At 47.7% G+C, this 22,726-nt stretch overlaps 1 protein-coding gene across 2 annotated transcripts; it reads right to left on the reverse strand.

Annotated features, from left to right (window-relative positions):
• On the reverse strand, window positions 1–20,886 carry UCK1 (uridine-cytidine kinase 1). 2 transcript variants are annotated; one of them, XM_054997892.1, is made up of 7 exons: window positions 20,612–20,886; window positions 16,148–16,307; window positions 13,189–13,285; window positions 12,300–12,442; window positions 11,349–11,443; window positions 9,355–9,403; window positions 1–586 (listed from the first exon to the last, which is right to left on the reverse strand). In XM_054997892.1, the coding sequence occupies exons 1-7, from the start codon at window positions 20,840–20,842 to the stop codon at window positions 399–401; spliced, it is 963 nt and encodes a 320-aa protein (XP_054853867.1). In that variant the 5' UTR covers window positions 20,843–20,886; the 3' UTR covers window positions 1–398. The 2 variants fall into 2 exon arrangements, with proteins under 2 accessions (XP_054853867.1, XP_054853868.1); XM_054997893.1 differs by lacking the exon at window positions 20,612–20,886 and adding an exon at window positions 19,973–20,046.
• Between the last annotated feature and the right edge of the window lie 1,840 nt (window positions 20,887–22,726).

A 22,726-nucleotide genomic window follows, 5' to 3' on the forward strand; every position in this document is an offset into this window, starting at 1 on the left:
TAAAACCACATTAGTGTTTAATGGGAAAGAGAAAAAGGCAGGTAACAAATAAAACAGAAAGAAGGCTGGAGCGGGGGGTGTCTAAACTGCAATCTTTCCTAGAGAAAAAGAACCGTAAAATCCTTAAAGACTTTGTTAGGAAAAGCGCCAGAGAAGGGCCACTTTCTTTTGTGGAGACGCTCTAGGGATGTGATGTGACCCCTCCCCAAGAAAGGAACTTGAGCAGAAGGCAGTGAAAAACACCCCACCACTTCCAGAAGATCTGCCACCTCTGGGTGGAGCTTCCAAACACGAGAGAGAGATCAAAAGGGCCCTTTAGAGCCGCAGCTGGCTCTTTGAAGTCCAGCTACTGGGGAAATGGACATCCCAACACTTCCAGCCAGGCAGGTCTCGTTAGGTTAGTGAGGACGGCTGCTGGACTCCAGGTGAGACCGTTTGCCAGGGGCGAGTACGGGGCTGCTGTCGGCATGTTCTGGGAAAGGCCTCTTGGACGAGCGTCCATACCCGTTCGTGGCCCCCCTGTGCCACTTGCAGATGTCTCCATTCAGGATATCTTGGATGTGCTGCACAATAAGATTGATGGCCACTGCAAAAGACAAGCAAGATGCCAGAGGCAAAAATTTAGCACCATGCCTGGTGCTGTCAGAGACGCAAACAGGGAAGGAGAGCAACCACCTCCACCACATGCACACGCTCTTGGTTTGGGCGGCCTCTTTGTAATGCAGAAGTGTGGGCAGAGCATTTAATTTCTTGCTTGGAAGAAATGGGGACTGAAGCCAATGCTCTGTCTCCCAACTAGGGGTGTGTAGGGCCAGGTCGATTTGGGTTTCCCACTTCAGGTTTACCCAAAGTGGGGAAAAAATTCGGGAATACCATAATTCCGAAGCAGCAAGCCGCTTTGGAATTATGGTATTTTACTCGCTTCAGTACGCTCTGTAAATATTCAGAGCATACTGAAGCAACTCCTCCACCCCCCACCAACTTACCTTGCGCTGGAGGGAAAGGAGGAGCGGGATCAGCTGACTGGCGGTGCTCGGCCGTGGCGGTGCTCGGCGGTGGCCTGGAGCCAGCCGGCTCCTCTGCTGCTGCACCATCTCCTGCCACACCGCAGCCAGCAGGGAGGGCCGAAGCCACTACCAACTGCGGTGCCAAGTTAAGTGGGGGGTGGGGGGCTGTTTGGATGGTGTTTAAAGGGCCCTGCCGCTGCCTCCAAGCTGTGGCGGGGCCCTTTAAACTAAGCCCCAAAGCTTTCCAAGGCATTCTGAATGCTTCGGAAAGCTTTGATTCGGGATTTCCGAATCGGGGCCGGCATGCCCCGAATCTTTACGGATCGGGTCTGATTTGGGAATTTTTCCCAAATCGGATTTCCGAACTGCACACCCCTACTCCCAACATTAAATAAAATCACACAGGGCAGTGACTCTTGAAGTGCACACTGAGCAAAATTAATAAGAACCTAAGAAGAGCCTTGCTAATTAGCCCCAAGCATCTGTCTGCAGGGGAGGCCATATGCTGTCTCTGTGTGTGAATCTCTGATCTGGTCTTGACTCCTTCTCATCCACTACCTCTGGAAAAACAGCAAGTCCGCAAGTAGCACAACTGGGAATCACTCCCCATGGCAGAAATGCAGTGCTCTGTCCATGGCGGAAGCGGCCTGCTGTGCTTCTGCACGAGTTGCTCTTCTTTTTGAGCAGGAGACAGAATGACACATGCAGAGAAACAGTGGGCCCCTCAGGGGAATCATTCTCACTCGCACACATTTTAAAAGTAACCCTTCTCAGAAGAATACTCCCCCAACCCCGATGTAATGAAGGGGTGAGGGAAATTTGCCGTGGCTACCATTTTATAAAACTGTTGGGGGTGTCTTTTATACACACAGTTAGTTTAATTGAGAACCAGTAGACTGTAGAAGATTGTGTGCCATAGTGTTCAAATCTCCACTCTGCCATCAGTATCAAGGCTTTCTCTTGGACCAGTAACTTTTCCAGTCTAAGCTAGAATTGCGGTGCAGATATTACGGAAGAGGGGAGAACCATGCCTCCTAAGCTCTTAGAGGAAGGATCGAATAAGCTTGTAATAAACAGATAAACAAATTTTGATGAAAACAAACAGGTTTTACTTACCATAACTGTTGTTCATCTAGGTCTTCCGTGCAGGCACACATGGGACTGCGCACGCGCAGGCCTGCCGATACCGGAGATTTTTATAGCTCTAAACCACTAGGGGGCGCTCCAGCCTCCAATCGCGCATGCGCGGCCGCTTTCCCCGCCGAAACGGCTCCTAGGAGGCAGAGCGCCCCTCACATACCCTCAGTTCCTCTTTCGCCGCCCCCTGCAAGGTAAGTACCAAGAGAGTTAGCGGGGAAGGAGGGAGGGCATGTGTGCCTGCACGGAAGACCTAGATGAACAACAGTTATGGTAAGTAAAACCTGTTTTTCATCTACGGTCTTCCTGTGCAGTCCCACATGGGAAGATTACAAAGCTTAATACCTGGGTGGAGGTGACGCCAAAGCATCACACAAAGATGGAATGGAGAACCGCTGTGCCCACCGCTGTCTCCTTTCTATCCAGGATGTCCAGCGCATAATGTTTCACGAAGGTATCCGCCGAGGCCCACGTTGCCGCTCTACAGATGTCGTGAAGAGGAACACCTCTGAGAAGAGCCGCAGACGACGCCTGGGACCTGGTGGAATGGGCACGCACCTCCAAGGGGCAAGGTAAGTTAGCAGCAGAATAACAAGTCAAAATAGTCTGGACCACCCATCTCGAGATGGTCTGGGACGTAGCCCGTTTCCCCTTATTCTGCCCCGCAAAACAAACAAATAAGTTAGAATCAAGCCTAAAAGACTTAACCCTATCCAAATAAAACAGGATAGCTCTGCGGACGTCCAAAGAATGAAGAGCTTTCTCTGCCTCCGAGTTCTGAACTGGAAAGAAAACTGGCAGTATCAGCTCCTGGGACAGATGAAAACGAGACACCACCTTAGGTAAGAACTCTACTTTGGTACGAAGAACAACCTTCTCAGGGTGTAACTTTAGATAAGGCGGTTCGCAAGATAAAGCCGCCAACTCCCCCACTCTTCTGGCCGAGGTGGCCGCAACTAAAAAGGCTACTTTCATAGATAAAAAACGTAACGGGCACGAGGCCAAAGGCTCGAACGGTTTGGACATTAGGCGAGCCAAAACTAAAGGCAATGACCATTGTGGGATCAGAGCCCGAATGGGGGGAAACAAATTATTCAACCCTCGTAAAAACAAACGTGCAGAGTAGTGGGAGAACACAGATTTCTTATCAATAGGAGGATGGAAAGCCGAAATAGCTGCTAAATAAACCTTAACTGAACTATTAGACAGGCCTTTCTGTTTAACTTCCCACAAAAACTCCAATATGTCAGAGAGAGGAGCCAAAAAAGGGTCCAAGGCTCGTTGTCGACACCAGGCCGAAAATTTGTCCCACTTCAAGGCATAGGACTGTCTCGTAGACAGACGTCTAGCGTTAAGCAAGACGTGCTTTACTGCTGAAGAAAAGGAACCCCCGGTCTGATCAGCCACGCTGTCAGTCTGAGTTTCCCGATGTTGTGGTGAAACACCCCCTCGCAGGACAGAAGGTCTGGAACTACTGGGAGACTGATGGACTGATTCTGCAAACTCAGGAGGGAGTGAAACCAGGGTTGCCTCGGCCAAAACGGGGCCACCAGGATGACTGTCGCCCCGTCCCTCTGGATCTTGCTGAGCACCCTGGCTAGCAGCGGGAATGGGGGAAAGGCATAACACAGGGGACCTGACCAACTTAGTTGAAATGCGTCCCCACGTGACCCTAGGCCTACGCCTCCCCTGGAGCAAAAACATGGGGCCTTGCGATTCTCCGCTGTCGCAAACAGGTCCAGCTCCGGATCCCCCCACCTGGAAAAAATCGGAGCAAGATACATGTCCTGAAGGGACCACTCGTGGTTGTCCCCTTTTATCCTGCTCAACTGATCCGCCATAGAGTTCTCTACTCCCGGGATGTGAACAGCATGCAACCACACAGCATGGTCTATAGCCCACTGCCAAAGCCTCATCGCTTCGGTGCATAGTGCCACAGACGCCGTGCCCCCTTGCTTGTTGACATAGAACATCGCCGTCGTGTTGTCTGTCAGGACTTGGACGGACTTGTTCTGGACCGCACCTGAAAAAGAGATCAGAGCATAAAAGATCGCCCTTAACTCAAGGACATTAATGTGCTCCATACGTTCTGACTCAGACCATAACCCATGAGCATAAGCTCCGTCACAGTGAGCCCCCCAACCAAATAAAGAAGCATCGGTCGTGACAGATAAATGGGTTTGGCGATGCCCAAATTTCACCCCTCCAAATAGGTTAGAGTCCTCTAACCACCAGTCCAAAGCAGATACCACCCGTCTAGGGACTGACAATCTCCTATTCTGGGAATCACTACTCGGGGAAAAAACTGAATTAAACCATAATTGGAGAGGTCGCATAAACAGCCTGGCCAAAGGGACCACTGCAGTCGTAGAAGCCATGTAACCCAACAAAGTCTGAACAAACTTAGCAGACTGAAAACGACACCTCTTAAGGGTGGAAATGAGCTTCTTAATCTTTGAGGCGCGCTCTTCAGGCAAGAAACCCGCATTACGCACGCCGTCCAAAATCACCCCTATGAACTGAATGGAGCGAACAGGAGTCAGCTTAGACTTTTTTTGATTAACAAAAAGACCCAAACGGAGACATAAGTCCAGGGTGAGAGCCACCTGATTGGACACATCCGCCTCAGACTGACCCACTAGAAGCCAGTCATCTAGGTACGGAAAAATGCAACAGCCCTGAAGACGCAGGTGGGCTACTACCACTGCCATACATTTAGTGAATACTCTGGGGGCAGTGGCTAAACCAAAGGGCAAGACCCTGTATTGGAAAACACGATGGTCATAGGTAAAACGCAAAAATTTTCTATGGTCTGGGAAAATAGAAATATGAAAGTAAGCGTCCTTTAAATCCAGGACTGCAAACCAAGAGAAAGGGGGCAGCAAAGTCAAAACCATCTGCAATGTGACCATCTTAAATTTTCGGATCCGTACAAATTTGTTTAGGCCCCGGAGGTCCAGGATAGGCCTAAGCCCCCCATCTTTTTTCTCCACTAGGAACAGGTTGGAGTAGAAGCCCAACCCAGCTGACTCTGCAGGAATCTCCTCTATCGCTCCTTTTTGTAAAAGAGCTGAGAGTTCTCCCAAGATTTCTGACCGCGGAACATCCGAAGAAAAAACAGGGAGACACAGGTAGGGTAAACCAACAAATTCAACTTTATAACCAAACTGTATTATGGAAAGAACCCAAACATCAGAACAGATCAAATTCCAGGAACTCCAGAAAGCGCTAAGCCTGTCCCCAAAAAAGGGATCAGGTCCCTGTGATAGTCAGAACTGTTTTTGTGATTGGCTCTGATCTTTAGGTTGATGTTGCTGAGAGCCAGTCCTAGGACGCTGGCCCTGCCTCCGTCTAGGGAAGGAAGCCTGCGGGCTCTGGTAGGGTCGGTGTGGCTGGTACGCGTACCCCTGGTAGGGCTGATAACGATGTTGTCTGCCACGCTGGAAGGAACGGTAATACGGACGAGAGGATTGCTGTGGGGCCTGATGCAGTACCCCATACGAACGAGCCGTCAGGCGGTCGGTTCTCTTCTTTGAAAGATATTCATCGGTCTTTTCCGAGAACAGCGTGGTGCCTTCGAACGGCAAATCCTCCACCTTATTTCTCGTCTCAGCAGGGAGGGCAGTTGTACGAAGCCATGCGTACCTGCGCAAGACCACAGAGGAGAGAAGAGATCTGGCAGCTGTGTCCGCCATACTCCTGCCGGCATTGATTTGATGCCTGGACAAACGGACAGCCTCTTCTTGTATGACCCTAAGGAGAGTACGCTGCTCCTCAGGAATCTTAGGAAGGAAGGAAGCCACCTTCTTCCACAAAAACAATTGGTATGCCGACATCATGGCTGCATAATTAGCCACCTTAATGCCAAACGTGGCAGAGGTATACAGCTTTCTACCCATGCTGTCAATCTTTCTGCTGTCCTTGTCAGCTGGAGCTGAAGAGGAACCCTGGCGAGAACGAGCCTGCATTTCCTCAGTCACAAGTGACGACGGAGGTGGATGCACTGCTAGAAAGGAATGCACATCGTCCTTGGTCTTGTAAAGGCTCTCCACCTTCCTGTTAGTAGCGGTAGCTGATGCCGGTCTCGACTGAAGTTTCTTCCACATATCAGCAAACCCTTCAATAAGGGGGAAAGCAATCGAGGGAGTAGACCCCGAATAGATATGCTGTAGAATCTTGTCAGTAAATTTGGATTCAGTCGACGTGACCTCCAAATCCAGAGCCTTGGCCATTCTCTGAAGAAGCTCATTATAGGCTCGGAAATCATCGGTTGGGGAAGCCTCCTCCGAGGGCCCAATTTCTCTCTCCGGAGAGTCCGACAACGGGGATTCACTGTACCGAGCTCGGCTCCGAGGAGACACCACCTCCGAGGGACGGGGTGTATAATCACGACCAGCATAGGAACCGGCTCTGGGTGACGGCGACAGAGAGACCCTCCGATAACGTTGGTCCGAGAAGTATGAGTCTTCTCTAGTATAAGAGCGGGTACCTGGATCGTCCCGGCCCCGACTACCTCTAGACCGGCTTCGATAAGAACAGCGGGAACTCCGGTCAAAGGAGCGGGCCTGTCGGCTCCCAGTGGAACGAATCGAGCCCGACTCATATGACGTCGATCGAGGCCGACCCGATGGTGTAGGGGGCTTGTCGATCGGAACCACATCCACCTCTTGGATCGCCCCCGGCGGAGGAGTCTTGGAAGGAGGGCGATCAGCGGACTCATCGCGTCTCTCCGACGGAGCCGGGGTAGGACCGGTCGGAACCGAGGACGAAGAGGTAAGCAGGGTCTCTAACACTGCCCTATCATGTTTGCTGGAATGTTTACGCTTCTTCTTCTTCTTTTCAGGCTCGGTTCTGGTAGGTGACTTCGAAGTCGGATCCGAAGCCCTCGGATCCGATATCTCTCGGGGAGCCGGTGGGACCGTCTTCGGACCCGAGGTGGCCCTGTCACCGCTGACCTCACGGGTAGGTGGAGTACAGACCGCCGACGAAGTTGAAGGAGGTCGACTCCGAACGGTTCTTGGAGCCGAAGCTGTCGGTTCCGACGAACTCCGAGCCGGGGCCGAACGACTTGGGGACGGATTGGAACGCGGAGTTCTAGCAACCGACGTCTCCGAGAGAGGACGGGAAGGCGCAGCCGGTGCAGAAGAGGACTTCGGCGGAGGATCTTCTACCGACATTGCCCGCTGCCAGAGGGAGGCATGCAATCGATCCGCCCGCTCGGCCCGCGCCTTGGAGGTAAACGCACGGCAATGTTTACACGCCTGAACATTGTGCGTTTCTCCAAGACAGTAAAGACAAATAGAATGGCCATCCGACCTTGTCATTTTGCGGTTACAGGTCTCACAACGCTTGAACAAGGCCGTCTCAGCCATCGCGACGAAGGAAGAGCAAGAACCTCAACGATCGGCGGCGAAAGAGAAACTGAGGGTATGTGAGGGGCGCTCTGCCTCCTAGGAGCCGTTTCGGCGGGAAAGCGGCCGCGCATGCGCGATTGGAGGCTGGAGCGCCCCCTAGTGGTTTAGAGCTATAAAAATCTCCGGTATCGGCAGACCTGCGCGTGCGCAGTCCCATGTGGGACTGCACAGGAAGACCGTAGATGAACATATCCTTCCTGTTAAAAAAAAGAGCGTTCACATATTTCCATTTTGAAACAATGGACATTTTAGCTGTTATTTGCTTATTTTCCATTAACTGGTCAAAGGGGTCCCTTGTTGAATTGTTAATAAAACCCCAGAAGGACCATCTCCAAATTTAGCAGTGATATATAAGCATGTGCTGTCATGCCACAGCCAACTTATGATGACCCTAGCAAGGGGCAGACATGGCAAGTGAGAAGTAAAGGTGATTTGCCATTGTCTTCCTCTCTACAGTGTTCCTTGATGGTCCCCCATCTAAGTATTGACCCTGCTTAGCGTTCGAGATTTGACAAGATCGGGTGATACCATGTTCCCTTCCCTCCCTCGGTAAATATTACATATTTCATATCACAATTATGTGGATGAATTTTTCATCCAGTAAATTTTAATTTAGGGGTGGGGTGGGGGCCCTCCTACACCCAGTGCATACACTCTGCTATGACTTCCTAAAGCAAATTCTAACCCTCACCCACATTTGCCACCATGGCTTATTTTCACAAATTATGCACAATGATAGTCGTCTATTCTGTCTACTCAAAAATATGTTTCATGACTGTTAGTCAAGTGCAGACAGCCTAACCAGCAGTTGCTTTTGGTTTCCCATCCAGAATGTGAAATCATAGGACAAAGAACTAAAATACACAAGACGAATTACCCAAGGACATTCAAATAAAGGGAGATGCAATGTTAGCCGGGAAGCGTAGTTTGAATTTCACCTCTCTCTACAGAGCCAGCAAAGATCGCTCCTCAGAGGGCTTATTAATTTCCTCTTTGCCTCCCAGAAGGCTCCATAAATTATTAACAATAGAGGTGAAATTAACAAACCCTCTGAGAAGCGATCTTTGCCGGCTCTGTAGAGAAAGGTGAAATTCAAACTACACTTCCCAACTAACATTGCATCTCCCTTCACTTGAGTGTCCTCGTGTAATTCGTCTCGTGTAGTTTAGCTCTGAGACAATCCATTGAGTTACTTAATAGTTATCTTTCAAACAGCAAAGGTTACATACAATGCAAACACCCACCAATAACCTCACAGCTAAAGCAGAAAAGCCACAATATCAATAACACAAATTTGCAGTAATAGAATCAAGAAAAATAAAGCCCCGCCCCCCAGGATGACCAAATCACAAGGCAGGGAGAAGCTTTTGGATATAAAGTACTCTTCAATTGTCAACAAAAGCTGGGAGAGGAGAAGGTCAGCTAGATTTCCCTTCAGCAGAGAGTGCCAGTGCTGGGGCCACAACAGACCAGGTCATGCTTCTAGATTGCCTAATTTGGGTGAAACGCAGAACAAGTCTGGCCAGCCAACCTCAGGGAGAGAAAAGACACATGCAGGAAAACCTGCTCTCCAGTAGGCAAGGCCCTGGCAAAGGGCCAGCTATGAAAATAACTTTGCCTTTATGACACCCATCTTACCAGCTGAGTACAAGCTCTGACCTGGCCTGTAGGCCATTCATCCGCTGAACACGGCAATCCTCATTTCTGACTTTTTTGGCTGAGAGTGGAGCTGCAGACACTTCCTAACCTTTGAGAAATGCATCCCAAAGGAAAGGTTTTTTAAAAAAATCTCTTACCCATATTATCTACTCCTCGAGGGATAATCACGTCAGCGTATTTCTTGGTCTGCAAATGAGAAATATAACCATGATTTTCAAGAGTCTCGACCTAGAAGGAAACCACTAGTTGCATCAAATTTCAGCTGTGATGGGAAAGGACTAACTATATAACTTCACTGCAAGAGATGCTTCTAAATTCCTCCCAAGAGAAAGCCCCCCCAGAATATGCTGCAGTTGGAGCCTCCAGCTAGATTCTGCAGCACGGGCCTCTTGGACTGGGCCAAATCTGAGACACCCATGCTGCAGAATGGAGCTGCAGGCATAAAGCTTTTTTCCTCATTTTCTACGGATGTGTTCTGGATTGTGTGAGGGATGGGGGAAAATTATTGATTAGGAAAGGTTGTATGGATATGGAGGTACCATAGGCAGCAGCATATATTGAATCTGTATAACATTTATCTTATTGCACATTATGTGCCCGTCCACAGAAACAAAGTTGACAACATTCACCGCGGGTCACTGGAAGGACACAGAATTGAACATCCAAGGCAGCAGAACTACAGAATGCACATGGAATGAAATCATGGGTGTCTGGCCAACACTCGTGTGGAATTCCACCATCATCTAGCACTACCGTCTACAGTTGCAATATTCAACATTCACATAATGCTCTTCCAAAATACAGACTGTGGTCTGAGATTAGCATATCTTTGGCCTAACCATGGCTGAGGTTGAAATGGGGCCTTGCTCTTTACCTTAACCAGGACACCATGGCAGCCCCAACAGAAAAGAAAGGGAAGGAAGGGGGTCTTGGTGTGAAAAACAAGATCATTTTGTCCCCTCCCTGCTTAAATATTCACAGGAAAGCCACAGATTTGGGAGTTCTGTGCCAGCCCCGTATGACTGAGAAATACAATATCTGAAACAAAATTTGCTTTCTGAAGATTCTCAGCAGCTTTGAAGGACATGCTGTTCAACTTTAATGACTGTGTCAAGAATGTATAGGGAAGTTACCAGTGAAATCTGGAAAACCCGAAGAAGAATACAAGATGGCGGTGAAAATCTTGATACACACCCGTCCCATAGTGGCTGGCTGGAGTCCCTGCCCTACACAACTCACCAATTACCGGGTCCAAACTTCACACAGGGAAGAAAAGTGGGGCATAAATGAAGTCAGTAAATAAATAAACATTCCAAAGCCATGCTGATACACAAGCTAACCTAGACACGTGATGGCTATCACTCGCCTTACCATTTCTCTGGCCATCCTTGCTGGCTGCCACTTTTGCAGACGAAGAAAGCGAATGATGTCACTTCGCACGTTTTTCTCATCAGTATGTTACTGGGGAGATATAGGTTGGGGCACCCTGGCATATCCCTATCATATTTCGTTGGAGTTCAAGTCCCCATTCTGTTCTCCTCAGCCCTTACTAAAAATCAGGCAGTAAATAATCCAGCCGGTAGGCTCAATTACAAAAAATCAACTCTAGTTAGAAAATGTGCATAATTTATCAAGTGCAAAAGTGCAAAGTGCAATCTATCTAATACATATACAATAAATAATCAATAAATATGTACAAATTCATGCAACAATTATTTCAAATCCGCAATCCATATACAGCAAGAAAATTTTCAATTTTAGCGCTCACATGAGCAGCAATTAAAGTGCAGTTATCAAAGGAGTACAGGCAGATGTTGCTGTGATGAACCTAGATGATACAAGGTAAGCGATCACCAGTCCCATGTAGGGTATGAACACCAAGGGGCAACAAGGATTTTCAGAGAGAAGGGAGGGGAAAAGGGAAGAAAGCCCTGAGGAGAGAGAAGCATTTTTTCCTCTTGCCTCTTTCGGAGCCTAACATCCAACTGCCTCTGCTCAACCCAGCCTGTCTAGTACTGCTTTGGTGAAACCAAAGGAATTCAATCCGCTCAGTTCACCAACCTTCCCTAGTTTTTTAAAAATCAAACATATGGTTGGGGCAAGGGGGGGGCAGGGGGAGAGCTTTCAGTACCGGCAAGCAGAACTCTTCAAAGGCAGGCTTGACAAAAGTTGTGTACTGGGTCAGAATCTGCTCCAGGTCTCTTCCCCGTTTCATATCCCGAAGAACTTTAGGAGAAAAAAAATGGCTAATTAGAGCTTTATTACAAGTGAAAACTTTCAAAGATTATGGCAGGAACTTGGGTAGTACAAATTATGGTGCTGGCACAATGCCAACTTCTGAACTCTGTCAGAGATCCCAGTTAAATTCCCACTGCTTGGTGGGGGGCAACAGTGTTACCCTCTAGGAGGCACAGTCCACCTCCAGAGCTAGGATAGGCCCTCCTAGGAATTGTTTGGCAGCTGCTGCACTAGACGAATTTGCAGGGCCCGCTTTTTTATTCTGTGAGCACTTACAAGTGCAACCAATGTTGTGGCATGGTTGGGCTTCCCTCTGCAACATTAGAAAGGAACAGCAAAAGAAAAATATTCAGAGAAGGAGAACTCTTTGCATGTTGGATTTCAGGTGGCCAGCCCCACATATGGGGAAACAAAAAACCTCGGTTTCAATCCCAAACGAAAACAGCAAGGAGACCCCCACCACATAAGGTTGCCGGGGGGCTAAAACCAGTTGCGGAAGCACAGTCCGTTCCTTATTACAGCCCATCCATCAAGAAGCAGAGTTGAGCTTGTACTATTTGGGAGTGGCAAAAGTTATCTTCCTTAAAGCATGGTATGTCTCCTGAGCATGGAAGGTGTAAAGGGAAGCACCGAGGAAACGTTGCACTTCCTCGCTCTTTCTTGCAACTGAGACCAGACTTTTCTTCTTGCACAAAGCTCCTCCGTGCAGTTATGTAAATCATATCCCTCCGGACTCTATTTCTTGGACTCAGTATGGTCGGCGAGGTGCCAACAGAGGCCCAGAATCCGTTTGGACCAATTACCTTCTCTTTGCAACCTGCAATGTCAATGGAGGGCCCCTTACCTCTCCGAGAGAGTCTCACATCTGAGTCGGTGTCAACAAAGAGACGGAGGTGAAACATGTCCCGGATTTCTTGATTATAGAACACCAAAATTCCTTCAAAGAGGACCACGTCTGCGGGATACACCATGGTCGTTTCAGGCAACCTGCGGAGGAAGGTCACGCAGCCGTTGAGAAGTCTCCGTTTACAGGCCCACTGGAAGGCCTTCAGCTACTGCGCGGAAAGGGAGCTCTTACATGGCACACCCCACATATTTAATATAAACGCTGATAAATCCAAATGTGATTGCGCGCACACACAAATTCGCTCTCTCTTCCCAAAAGAAACTTGAGAACTGCAATCCGGGAAGGGATCTCCTCCTAAAACTAATTCTCTGTCTCCCTGGCAAAGATAAAAGTTTCCACAGCTCCTTGGGAGAGGGCGGCCATTAAAGAGGCTTAGGTGGGTAGCAGAGATGGGCCTAAGGCAGGTGTGAGCAATTTCTCCCACGTGATTCATTTATAGTCACCAAAACGGCACCATCGGGCATCACCACAGCCAATGGTTCTTATGATGTGGCATTGCCTCAAGAGAAGAAAAGAGGAGATATCACACTGCAGCTGTCACAACCACGTGTGTATATTTTATTTTATTGTTTTAAATAGTTTATAGATATTTGTCCTTTGAATGCTTTTTAATCTTTAAAGCGTTCTAATGTTTGCCTCCTTGAGAACACTGAATTGGATGGAAAGGTGGCAGAGAAATGTTTTAAATAAAGTAAATAATAATTAAAGAGCCTCCGCATAACTGGAAACAGGGCCAGACGTGTGGCACTTGCAGCACAACTGAAGCAGTGAAACTCTTGCTCAGACAAAGACTGTTTTGCATGGGAGGCAAGAACTTTACGCTGACCTGGAATGAGTCACAAAATCATAGGTTGGGACCTCGACGGTCTGGCCATCCACAATATTCTTCAAGGTCGTCTGCATCAATTCGTTGTCAAAAGCATCTGCAAAGTTTTTAAAAAGGCTTCACTAAGCATCGAGCTGGCAGTACCACCAGATCATTCTTAAGTCCAGTTTACTTTCTACTATTTTGGCACGGGAGATGCTTCCCTGCAGTTCAAACCCTCATCATAGCAACACTGTATGTGAAACCCTCTGGGTTGGAGAGCAGCTTGCAACAAGACCTTGAGGAGACCGTTCCCATTGGGGGTGGGAGATCCCCCGCTCTCATTTACCTGGCCAGTGGGGGAAAAGGGAGGGGAACGCACCTCGCGGATCATGCTCCCACGCACTGCAGGAAGCCGATTTCAGCCTGAAACGGGTCCGATTCAGCCTGAAACCAACCTGATTCAGCCCCAAACTAGCCAAAATCAGCTTGCTGAGGAGCACAGGAGCACTCCAGGGGCTGCCACACCACTCTGGAAGCCCTCCCTGGCTCCACATCAGGCAGATTTCAGCCCCAAACGAGGGGCAGCACGTGGCCTGTGTGATGACATCGCTTCTCGTAAGTGACATCGTACTGTAGCCCTGGGATCGTGCACACATGAGGACATCTCTAAGTTGAGTGCCAGGTCTCCAACCTCTTGCCCAGAGAATAAGGGGATCCGGCAACCCTAGTTCCTACAATGGTAATGACGGTTATTTTGCTAGAATTCCCAGGTGCCCACCAGTGGCAGGCAAACTCCCAGGGGTTTGCCTCCTTGCCCATCGACCTGCCAGTGTTCGGTGGGAGGCACCAGCAGGCACCCCACCAGCAGGCACCCCAGGAACGTGCACCATGACAACATCACCCTCAGAAGTGACCTCGTTACACTGGCCGCAGGAGTGTTTCTGTGCTTCATTTGAGGCTGATTTGGCCCCGCACGGAGCACAGGAGCACTCCCGTGGCCAACGCAATGACGCCCCTTCTGAGGGTAGGCTTGCCAGCCTCCAGATGATAGCTGGAGATCTTCCGGAATTACAACTGATCTCCAGGCAACAGAGATTAGTTCCCCTGGAGAAAACGTCTGCTTTGAAGGGTAAACTCTATGGAATTATACCTCACTGAGGCCCCGCCCCTCTCCAAACCCCACCCTCTTCAGGTTCCGCCCCCAACATCTCCAGGAGTTTCCCAACCTGGACCTGGCAACCCTATCTGGGGTGTGATGTCATTATGCAGGCGTTAGAGCGTGCGTGTGGAAGAAGCCCTTGCTGTTGGCACGAGTTAAGTGCCAGGTCCACCCCCTTGGCAGGAGGGTAAAGGGACCTGGCAAGCCCATATATTGCCCATTTTCCAGGAAAGCACAATGCACAGAGGAGACCACAAACCCTTCTTCTATGCCTCTGCAACTTCTCCAATGATTCTCTGTATTTTAGAATAATATAAAAATGGGGGGGGAGTTCCATTTTTTCCCCAAATGTGAAAATAACTTTTTGCAAGGAACAAGAAAATTACACCAGTAACTCGCCCCCCGCCCCCATTCCCACACAAATTCCTTTCTTTAATATGCTACAGAAGAGGAAATTTATCTTCTGAACAGCAATTTCTCCAAAGGCAACAGTATCAATACAACATGGCAAGTTTTATGGAGAGACAGGATTCATTACGCTTCATAAAATCTTTCTTGTGCTACTCCCTCACCCATCCACCCCCAGCTGCTCCCACAGTTTTTGCTTTCAGAGAGCATTCTCTGTTGGGCCCATAAGCTGGGAGCAGCAGAGGATTCTGGGACATGCTATAGGGCAGACATCTAGGCCCCGGCTGCCCTGCATGCACCAAGAGCGTACTGGAAAACATGTCCAAGTTTTCCCTGCTGCAGCAGGTCCCAAGGGAAGACCCAAAGGGGTGGGTAAATTTCTCCACAATAAAGGACCTTCTGTTTAAGGAAACCTTCCTTCAAATTTTCCGGGAAGCTAAAACTTGACCATACAGGCAGCAGCTTCTCGTTTCTGCTCTGTGAGGTTATTTATCAGCCAGGATGGGAGTGGTGGCTTCTCCGTACCCTCTCCACCTTCCAGCAGAGCAAGCAGTTCTTCGTATCACCCAGGGATCTTCGAACAGGAAGAACAGGGCCTGCTGCCAACTGAGGCCCACCTGCCTTTAAAAACTGCCCCCCAACCCCCCCCCCAAAAGTTGCTGTTACTTTCTGCCCCTGGAGTTCTAAGAGAGAAGTCAGGGAGAACAGCTGCTCAGCAACTCCGTCACATTTACCAAACCCTTGCCTCACATGGTAAAAAAAAAAAATTGATAATACATTATAATACGTAGATTTCATCTGCATTATAAAAAGGTTGATTTCATTGTTTCACAATAACAGATGGCTAATTTGTTTTTGTAAATTAGTACAAGTATCAAATCTGTTGATGATTAATATATCTTTTGTTTGTTTTTTAATGCTTTGTTTTTTTAATATTGTTACATTTCATCTTATTTGACTAGTCAATGGACTAAATCTTTTTTTTTGACTGGTTAAACAGGCACCCCTGCTTCCATGAAACCCCAAGAAGTCCAGGAATGCATTTGGAAAACCAATGCCCTAAAGAGAAAAATGGGTAGCCGTGTTAGTCTGTCTGTAGCAGTAGAAAAGAGCAAGAGTCCAGTAGCACCTATAAGACTAACAAAATTAGTGGTGGGGTTGGAGCTTTCCTGAGCCACAGCTCACTTCTTCCGAAGAAGTGAAGCTGTGAAGAAGTGAGCTGTGACTCCCGAAACCTCATCCCCTGTCACAAATTGTGTTAGTCTTATAGGTGCTACTGGACTCTTGCTCTTTTCTAATGCCCTAAATAGATGACCGCCAATCATGATATTGCTGTAAGAAGACCATCCTTTCCATGTAGGCCCCAAGTCCAGCTAGCCAAGCACACTAACGGGACATTCCCATCCGTACCTGGGTGGTCAAAGTTGTACTGCCCTTTCAGGGCTTTGGCCTTCTGCTCTGTTGTGAGCACCTTGTAGAATCGATCCTGGCTGAGGATGACCACTTTCCGCTGGCGGTGGTCCACTTCATTTTGACCCAGCAGTTCCATGATCTTCTCACATACTGTCGACTGCAGAAGAAAGAAACCAACTTAGGTCAGAATGGTTCTGAATCCAACAGAGGCTAAAAGAAACAACCGTTAATGTTCAGGGACTGACAAACAAGGTGAGGGAAACCAGCAAACCGTCTTTGACTAGTGGATGGTTAGCAATATTTCTTGATAGAACAAGGCGAAACAAATCAACACAATGGATTAATGGCCATCAGTGATAATAATAAACCAAGAGCGCAAATGAACCTCAACTGCAAACCATTTCTAGCAGCAACAGTTTAACAATATCAGCCAGTATACTTAAAAGTTCTCTTTGGTCTCAGCTGATGGGATCCTCTGCTCTTGCTCACTCGCTTTCTCCTTCTCCTGACATCTCCCCAGCAGCTTCCTCCTCTCTCCAATGGGCACCGACTACCATGTTTCCGCCCCCAGCACCATCTCCCTGCCCTCCGCTTGCTTTGCATTTGATCATGTGCAAGCAGGCAGGCGGGAAGGGGGTCAGAAACCACCTTCTTCAGCCACCGCAGAAGTCACAGATCTTCGGAGCAGCACCACAAAACCACCAGACTGGCCCTACTGAATCAGCCCAAGGTTGGTCACCCCGTCCAGCATCCTACGGCCTGCAAGGGACATCCAAATCCCTCTGGGAAACCCACCAGCTGGGCATGAAGGGAGGGGTTCCCTCCCACACTCAACTGGTGCTCAGAAGGAGATGGCTTTTGAACCTGGAGGCTGAAATTGTCATGGCAGACCTGTGGGAAGGTTGGACTCATAAACATATCAATATAGAATCATAGAGTTGGAAGGGGCCATACAGAACATCTAGTCCAACCCCCTGCCCAGTGCAGGATCAGCCTAAGGCATCCTTGACAAACATTCATCCAGCCTCTTCTTGAAAACTGCCAGTGAGGGGGAGCTCACCACCTCCCTAGGCAGCTGATCCCACCTTTGAACTACTCTGACCGTGAAAAGGTTTTTTCTAATATCCAGCCGGTACCTTTGTGCATGTAATTTAAGCCGATTGCTTTGAGTCCTACCCTCTGCTGCCAACTGGAACAGCTCCTTGCCCTCCTCCAAATGACAGCCCTTCAAATATTTAAAGAGAGCAATCATGTCTCCCCTCAACCTCCTCTGCTCCAAACTAAACATTCCCAAGGCCCTCAGCCTTTCCTTGTAGGGCTCAGTCTCCAGACCCCTGATTATCCTCATCGCTCTCGATTTTGTCCACATCCTTTTTGAAGTGAGGCCTCCAGAACTGCACACAGTACTCCAGGTGTGGCCTGACCAAGGCAGTACAGAGAGGGGCTATGACCTCCTGCAATTTCGATGCTATGGCCCCTTTGATACAACCCAAGATTGAATTAGTCTTTTTTGCCACCGCATCACACTGACTGCTCATATTTAGTTTACAGTCCACTCTTACCCCAAGATCCCTTTCACATATGTACATTGGAATTCAAGGCTGAATTGCACTGAAACCAGATCCCTCCATAACAACTTCTACACTCACTCACACACCTCCTGAATTTTTGCAGGCATTCTGGAAAGCCTTACATTTTTTCTTTAACAAAGGGAGAACATCCAGCTAAGTCTATTTTCCTTGTAACAGCAAGAGAAATATGTATGTCTGTGTCCTATCCAATTTGCTCAGCAAGAAATAAATCTACTCCCACTTTCCCATGTTCTGGACAAAAATCTTGGGGATTACAGACCACCACTGCTTTAATGTTAATGCTATTAAAATAAGTTATTAAAATAAAATCAGATGGATAGCCATGTTAGTCTGTCTGTAGCAGTATAAAAGAGCAGGAGCTGAGTAGTACCTATAAGACTAACAACATTTGTGGTAGGGTAGGAGCTTTCGTAAGCCACAGCTCACTTCTTCAGAAGACTAAATTTGTTAGTCTTGCAGGTGCTACTGGACTCTTGCTCTTATTAAAATTAGTTAACAGATTAAATATTTCAATTTTCAGGAGTTCCGATACTTGCATTTCCAAGGTTAGTGAGCCAACACCTGCTGCTCAGAAAGAACCCTGCGTCCTGATCTTTTTTAGCTTTCAGGAGGGTTCTAGAATATTTTAAAGCACATGAACACATGAATATATTACAAAAAAGAGAAACGAATGTAGCTAGTCCAACCATTCAAATTCTGCATTCCTGATACTTCTGCCAGTAATCAATGCACAACTGAATGCCAAACGTCTTTTACTTCTCATTCCCATCATCATTCTGAATAACCAAGTTAAATATTCCCAGACCATTTCTACACTTCCCCTCCATTTGCCTTGCAGTAACCAAATGGTGCCATAAATGAAACTGAGTTGTCAATACTCTCTCATACTTTACTTGGTTATCATTTTGCAAAATCTTTTCATCCTGATATATGTGTGGGCAGGGGGTGGGTGGGTGAAGGAATCACCTCTGCAAACCTTATCCCTGTTAATGAACAGAAATCTTAACCAACATTAATCTTTTTACAAAGTTTTTCCAGGTGGGTAACCGTGTTGATCCATCGTAGAAAAGCAAGATTCGGGCACCTTAAAGACCAACAAGATTTCCAGGCTATGAGCTTTCCAGAGTCAGAGGTCCCTTCCCTACTATTGTTAGTAGCTGTTGGTTTATTAGTTGATCTTTAAGGAGCTACTGGACCTGAATCTTGTTCTTTAAAAAAGTAATCTTTCTTATGTTACACTGTTGAAAACAAAGAACTGGGTCTACATAAAGTGAGACATCCTCTGTATGTTAAAATACAAGGAAGAGATTAACATAACAAGGGGCTTGTGGCATCTTGAAGACTTGTGAAATGAGCCTCATCAATGCTCTGTTCCACTTCACTCGCCGAGAGAGGGGGGGTTCAGTCTGGGGCAGGGCTCACCAAAGTTTCCACCAGAATAGACGGTCTTTACCGTCTTTCAGGTGCCAAGACTAACACAGCCACCCTGCTGGAATTCACTGACCCATTCTTCCACTTGGAAACCCACTGGGGCTTTTTTATTTACTTAATGTTATTTATAGTCTGTCTTTCTCATGGTGGATTACAGGTGGATTACACAGAGCAAGGCAATATAAACAGCTCATTTTTAATCTTGCCCTTCCTCCTGAGGAGGTCAGCGCAGTAACAACCCTCCCTCCACCACCATCAACCTTGTCAAGAAGATTGGTGGAGAGTGTCATCAAGTCATAGCTGATTTATGGAGACCCCTGGTGGGGTTTTCATGGCAGGAGACTAAGAGCCAAGCTACAAGTGATGCCTGACACAGGTTGGACACTTATCAGCTTCCCTCAAGTTTTGATGGGAAATGTAGGCATCCTGGTCTCCATTTAATTGGTTTACACACACACACGCATGCATGCACAGTGGAGGGGGGGGCGCCCGGCGAGAGCCCAACACCTGCAATCCCCTCCCGACCGCATGTTCTCCCTCCCATAGACTGCTGCCCTGCAAACTTCAATTAAATGTAGAGCCAAGCTGCAAGACCAAGGTGCCTACATTTCCCATCAAAACTTGAGGGAAGCTGACAAGTGTCCAACCTGTATAGGCATCACTTGTAGCTTGGCTCTAACAGAAACGGTTTGCCATTGCCTGGCCTCTGCAGGCCTGGCCTTTGTTGGAGGTCTCCCATCCAATTACTGACCAAGGCTGACCCTGCTTAGCAGCTGAGATCTGCCCACAAAGGGCTCACCTGTACTAGCCAGGTCAGGGCTCTCATGCAGTTTAGGCTAAGAGAAATAAACAGATCCTATTTGGATTCGCTCACGGGCCCATCCATACAGCATTTACTGCGGCCAACCAGGCGCACATGGCAGGTGCCCAAGCAGAAGCACAGAAATCCTCTCCGCATCTCCAGAAACGAGCATTCAGAGGTACGCAGCTGCCTCCGAACATGGAGGTTCCACTGAGCCCCGCCGGCTAGCAGCCAGTCGCCGGCCCCTCTCCTCCCCGGCTTTGTGTCAGCCCCCTTCCAAATCGGAGCTCAGCCGCCACCTGGGCACCTTTGCGGCGGCGAGTCCCCCTGCAGGGCTGGCCCGGGCACGGAGTCCTCCCCCTTCGCCCCCCCCTTCCGGCCTCAGTGCAACGCAAGGAGGGAATAACGGAGCGCAGGTTTCCTCTGCCGAGGTCGTCAGCCGCGGGGCAATAAAAACGCGCATTCAATCCGTGCTTGCAGCGCCACATAAGCCTACAAGGGATGCATTCTGCAACGCAGCGCAGCACTCAGCAACATTAATGCAACCCGTGGGAGTGAACGGGGCGGGGGAGAAGCACTGAACCCCGTGACAGGCAAGCCACCGGTGGCGGGGGTGGGGGGCCAAGAGCGCCCTACCTTGCCGCTGGCGGTGCCTCCGCTCACCCCGATCAAGAAAGGCCTCGGGTGCGGCCGCTCCGCCTCCCCGGCGCCCAAGAGTGCCAGAGCGCCGCTGCTGCTGCAGCCCGCGGAAGCCATAGTCCGGCTTGCATCGCAGGCAGGGCCGGCCGCAGAGGAGAAACTACATCCCCCAGGAGGCCTCTCGGCCAAAGGCGCGCTTGCCTGGACCGCGGGTAAGCCGCATGGCATCGCGGGAAATGAAGTCACGCGCAGAGGAGCCTGCGTGAGTCGAAGGCTCCTTCCAGGGGACAAGAAGTTCGAGTGACAGCGGGGCGCTGAGCGGGAGGGGCGCGGGCGGGGCTTGGAGGCTCAAGGGGCGGGGCTTGGGGACGGGCAGCCGGCGATTGGCTTGGCGTTGCCAAAGTTTGCAAAATATTTGGGGAGGAGGAAATGGGGTGTAGCAAACTCGCTTCTTGGGCTCTTGAAAGAGGGAAGTTACTGTGTTTAAAGGTGGGAAAGACTTCTCATTTTTTAAAAATAAAGAATATAAACACGCGTCCTAGATGTTTAAAAATAAAAAACATATATCCTGAAAATCTTAGTTTCAGGTGGGTAGCCCAGTCAGTCGGGTAGTAGAAAAGCAAGATTCGAGTCCAGAAGCACCTTAAAGCACTCTGCTTTGACTCTTTTTTAAAACAATATTGTATTGATAAATTTAAAATGCCATTTAAAAGGGGGAGGGAAAGAAAAGAAAAATAAAAAACAAATGCAGAAGGAGAAAGAAAAAATAATAAAAAAGAAGACAGAAACTACAGAAGAATGATACATATATAAAAAACCATTTTCAATTTTCTCTACAACACCTATTCCTTGCAAACATTATAGTCTTAATGCCTCAAAATTTACCTTCTCTGTATCCCCTTCTTTTATTTAATTTCCCCCAACTTCATCTTCTTAGAAATCAAATCCACAAATCATCAGTTCGGCTTTTCCCGTTTCATGCAGATAGTCCATAAGGGGTTTCCAAATTGTTATGAATATAGACAATATTTTATCTCTGATCAAAGCTGTAAATTTAGCCATCTCAGCTAACTTCAAAATCTTCACAATCCAGTCATCTGTTGAAGGCAGTACTGTACTTTTCCATTTTTGTGCATATAGAAGCCTGGCCACTGTTGTCATATATAGAAATAAGACACCATATTTAGTTTCGAACTGCTTGTCCATTAGTCCCAAAAGCTTCTGGTTTAAATTGTATATTAATCTTCAAAAAATTTTGTATCTGATTTTCTGTATCATACCTGTGGAGTAGCTAAGTTTGGTGCACTCCTGTTAAAACCATAAAAGAATCTTGCAGATTAATTCTAACTTCATCTATCATGTAAAACCAGGCGACATTTAAAGTGATCGTCTGAACACAAGGACTGTCCCCTGAGGGGATTAGTTTGGTTCTGTCAAAACAAGAGCTGAATCCAGACCTTGAAGTTGTTTTGTTAACCAGTTAATCTTTTTTTTAAAAAAAAATTATTATTTGTTTTAGTTCCATCTTATTCTAATAACAAAATTAATCAAAAGCCTTACATTCTTTGGATACATGTTATAAATCATACATTCCACATCATCTCTACAGTTCCATCATAATTATACTATTTTCACTACGCTATTATCACTGTAAGTCTGCATTCTTTAATTCTAGTACTTCTTTACTCTGCTCATTCATTTGATTGTATTCTGCTAACATATAGTTATGTCTCTATTTTATACTTCCGTTTAACCCATCTATAAAATGGGGTCCATTTTTGTTTTCCGTCATGTCCGTTGACTTCTTTTATTAATTCTGTCAGTGTGTCCATTTCTGCCGTCTCTAAGATTTTCTTTATTAATTCTTCTTTTGTTGGTATATCTGTGTTTTTCCAGTATGTGGCATATACTATTCTTGCTGCTGTTATTACATGTATTATCAAATATCTATTTTCCCTATTTAGCTCCTCCGGCACTATATTTAATAGGAGCATTTCCGGGTATGTTTATTTCTAGCACCTCTTGCAACAGCTCATGTATCCCTTTCCATATCTCTTCGCTTTTTTACATAGCCACCATATATGGAAAAAGGTGCCCACTTTTTCTTTGCGC

The sequence above is a fragment of the Eublepharis macularius genome, chromosome 14, assembly GCF_028583425.1.
Source record: "Eublepharis macularius isolate TG4126 chromosome 14, MPM_Emac_v1.0, whole genome shotgun sequence".
Classification (NCBI taxonomy): Eukaryota; Metazoa; Chordata; class Lepidosauria; order Squamata; family Eublepharidae; genus Eublepharis; species Eublepharis macularius.

Excerpts from the sequence above, each read along its gene's own strand:
- UCK1 (XM_054997892.1), bottom strand. The coding sequence starts at position 20,842 with ATGCCATGCGGCTTACCCGCGGTCCAGGCAAGCGCGCCTTTGGCCGAG. Across the intron at positions 12,443-13,188 it reads GATTTTGTGACTCATTCCAG|GTTGCCTGAAACGACCATGG; the intron begins GTCAGCGTAAAG and ends CTTCCTCCGCAG. Across the intron at positions 11,444-12,299 it reads TGTGAGACTCTCTCGGAGAG|TTCTTCGGGATATGAAACGG; the intron begins GTAAGGGGCCCT and ends TTTCTCCTAAAG.